Source organism: Ciona intestinalis, unplaced genomic scaffold, assembly GCF_000224145.3.
Source record: "Ciona intestinalis unplaced genomic scaffold, KH HT000874.1, whole genome shotgun sequence".
Lineage (NCBI taxonomy): Eukaryota > Metazoa > Chordata > Ascidiacea > Phlebobranchia > Cionidae > Ciona > Ciona intestinalis.
The window spans coordinates 265-3,935 of record NW_004191195.1 but is presented as its reverse complement, the minus strand read 5'-3'; the positions used below and the strand labels follow the sequence as shown (position 1 = coordinate 3,935).

At 33.2% G+C, this 3,671-nt stretch overlaps 1 protein-coding gene across 1 annotated transcript; it reads right to left on the bottom strand.

The window, feature by feature from the left end:
* Positions 1-335: 335 nt before the first annotated feature.
* Positions 336-3,415, bottom strand: LOC104266111 (the record flags this gene model as incomplete). Its single annotated transcript, XM_009861622.2, has 5 exons — positions 336-400; positions 1,268-1,405; positions 1,736-1,891; positions 2,715-2,756; positions 3,189-3,415. Coding segments are annotated over 5 exons (628 nt in total), but the record flags the coding sequence as incomplete, so codon positions are not given.
* Between the last annotated feature and the right edge of the window lie 256 nt (positions 3,416-3,671).

The window sequence follows — 3,671 nt, the reverse complement described above, 5'->3', positions numbered from 1 at the left end:
CCGTTGTTAATTGTTTAAAACACAAATAAGATATTTGGATATCACATGCTAAAGGTGCCCTATCTTTTCTTTTGCTACAGTACTATACACGATGTTAAGCAACAATGTACAACAAGTTTACCAGTTGCAATATATCTACAATTCTTACGTCAAATTAGATGGACATTTTGTTTATTAAATCACAGTACCAATTCACACACATGGATCAGTCCAGTGGCGCAGCCAGAGAGGGGGTTTAGGGGGCCACAACCCCCCCTTTTAAACCCCCCCCCCAAAAAAAAAACACCTTACATACATGTCTACATGATACTGAGTAAACACAACTCAATACAAACCTTATATCACTCAGCGTAAGCTTCCGATTTACATTGTTTTGATATTTCTTTACAATGTATAATGCCTGAAAAAAATTGTTAGGAAATAGAAAATATTGTTATAAAAAAATATTGTTGATGTTTTCTTGTGTAATTAGTTTAGTTGGTGCCCCTTAAAAAGGAAAAACAATAAAATGTGTTTTCTAATTAAATTGTTTATTTAGAGTAGGGCTGTGAATTTTCCTATTTTTTGTTTAACCGTTAACCGTTCAGTTTTAACCGGTTAACAAGTTAACCGATACAGTGTAATCCTAATAAAAAGCCTCTTCTTTATTGCTTTTCTTTCGCAAATTTAAATGCAATTTTACGACGTACGTATGGACTATGCTTGCAATACACGCGCAAACGTCCTTAAAGTCAAAGTAATGCGTTCTTATTCATATTCAAACCTGTTTTAAAGCACCTGTCGGCTAAATAATCAACGTGTGAATTACAATTATGACGCAAATAATCCACGTGTGAATTGCTATTATGTCGTAATCAATTGCCAGGTCAAACAATCGCTATTATGATGCATGAATCCATGTGTGAATGCCTGCTATTTCGTAATAAACATGCTGCTTGGCTGAGGGAAACATTTAAGTTGTGTATTACGCTAATATAATGTTGCAAAAGCCTGCGGTATTAACAATCAAGATTGACGACGCAATCGCCGTTGTAGGGCACGATCAAAGCAACAGCGTCACTGCGCACTCTGTCTTAGCGCGAAGAACCAATTAACGAACGGGAACACGTGCTTTTCGTGTAAATAAGACAGATATTGATGTACGTTTATGCCCTATGACGTCACAGTTCGGTTAACGACTTGAAATTTTGTTTTATGTACAATTTGGACAACCCATTATCAACTACTGAATTGGAGAAATTGCTGTGTCTTGTCTATTTAATCTAACCTGGCTTCGTTTCCATTTCATATTGGAAGCAGCCGTAAAGTTGATGTTGTCCATCGAGCGGATAAATGATGCGGGGATCAGTGAAGAGAATTTTGTTTCCGCGTTGACTGCCCACTCTACCCCATGGTTAGTTAATATCTAGTAAAAAAAATAAAAAAAATATAAAAAAAACATAAAAATGGCAACATGGCATATTACTTATCATACAAAAGCATTCATAATTAAACTTAATTTCATAATATAGTATTGCCAGGTAAATTGGAACACATTTAGCACATAACATCGGAATATCCTGATAGTGTTTTAAACAATTAACAACTGTCTATAAGAGTTGTGAGGATACGGTTTTATAATCATTTAAAAATTTTTTGTTTGTTTACTACCAAATCAATGGGACGAGAAAATAAAATAAAACGGTGTCCCATCTTTCCCCATCCTACTATACATGCGTACACAACCCAACCAAACCTTATCCATAACATCAGCTTTCACGTGTTTTGACATTTTTTGAATCAGGTCAGGTCTTGTGTTAAGAAGTGAATGTAACATCGTATAATCAACTACAGTGGTGTCTAACTCAGAAACAAGTTCACCAAGACTTGTAACTTGGTCAATGTTGTTTAACTGCAAAATATACATTAGTGTTTATAATATGCTTATAATAGCATACTAAAAGCTGACAAAAATCGACTATCTATGGCCATCTCTGGGTTATAACAATAATTTTATTTGTCTCTTCGATTACGGTAGCGAAGATTTAGAAATATTTTAAACAAAAAAGACAGAATATAGAGACAAAACGACAGTTGTTAAAATACGCTTACAGGTAAAAACATATTTACATTTAGCTGGAAGAAAATAAGCGTAGTTGCGACACCTAGCAAACGAGCCCACTAGGTGTAGCGGACTATATGTTATATTAATATATAAGACTGGAAATTAACCTGAAATGTAGTAAGGTCCTAAAAGCTGACCAAACTGATAAGACAGCGCCATTAAAGCTATTGCAGTTATATATTGTACAATGTACGTCATGCAATAAACAGCTTGACTTGAGAAGGACATATCAATAAATACATCTTAATTTATGCAACTTTTGTGCAGTTTAAGCCTAAAAATTTACTAAAAATAGCTTAAACTTGCTGTAAATATCAAGCAGTTTGTTAAAGATTAAATCTCTGTTTTGAAGCAAGTTCAGTTTACTTAAAATTTTAAATGATGCTCTTATTAAGCTTTTTTGTTTTTTGTAGGGAAATATTATTCAGTGTTTTTTGTAGAAAAGTATTATTTTTTTGTGCTAGGAAATTATATGCAGGTGTTTGTGCCAACAAAACGTAAACTTATAAACATTTTTCTTAACCCTTGTCCCCCAAGAAGAATAATGCTTAAAAATACAAAAGTAATCAAATTTTCTTTTAAATGTAGTTTTATAATAAACAAATCTTACCTGGTATCCTCCTGCTATAATTTGTTCCAGGATTACTCCTCTCTGTCAAAATAACATATTGACAGTTAGAAAACTGCATGACATTGACAACTGTTTACTATTAATAACAAAAAACTCAATTAACTCATAAAAAAGAATGTCACTGCTTTACCGTTTTAATAACTTTTGCATCATGCAAATGTATATCATATTGTGAGGGAAGATGGGAAACCTTTAGCACATGATATCCAAATATCCCGATGGTTTTTAAAAAATTAACAACCGTCTTTGGCAGTTGTGACTTGTGGGGATACGGTTTTATAATTCTTTGAATGTTTTTTGTTTACTACCAAATTCGCCGAAAAAATAGAAAAAAAAGGCAGTCCCATTGTCTTCTACCCATGCAATAAATATAGTTTTTCTATGAGGCCACGGTTCGCAACAGTTTATACAATACATACGGTAGCATACATCAATATGTAATTATCCATTTACCTGGAGTTTGTTTAACTTGTGATTGTTTGCGATGGTATCAACAGATGCCACCAATACCGAAGGTGGTATGGATGAAATTTCATCAAGTGACAACAAATGTATGGCGTCCGATAACTTAGATGGTAAACTTCCACTCAGGGCTGGTAAGTTAGATCCAGCAACTAAGTTTTGGATCTCGGAATATTTTTCCTTCAAATACAATATATCGTCAAGGTAAAACCAAAGTACTTTATTTCACAATTTTCTAAACAGGTTTTTCTACAATTTTACATGCTGTTGGACATAAGACACATTTTGGCAATGTTTGAGCAATCTCAAAAATGTGATATAAGCTACTTTGGTTTACCTTCACAAATGTTTATTAGTAATAAACCTAAAAACACAATAGATTTACAGAAAATAGTGATTTGCAACCCAAAAATGAGTTTATGTTAATTGTTTTATTTATTTGAGTCCCCTTCTACAGTTTAACTAAAATAATTA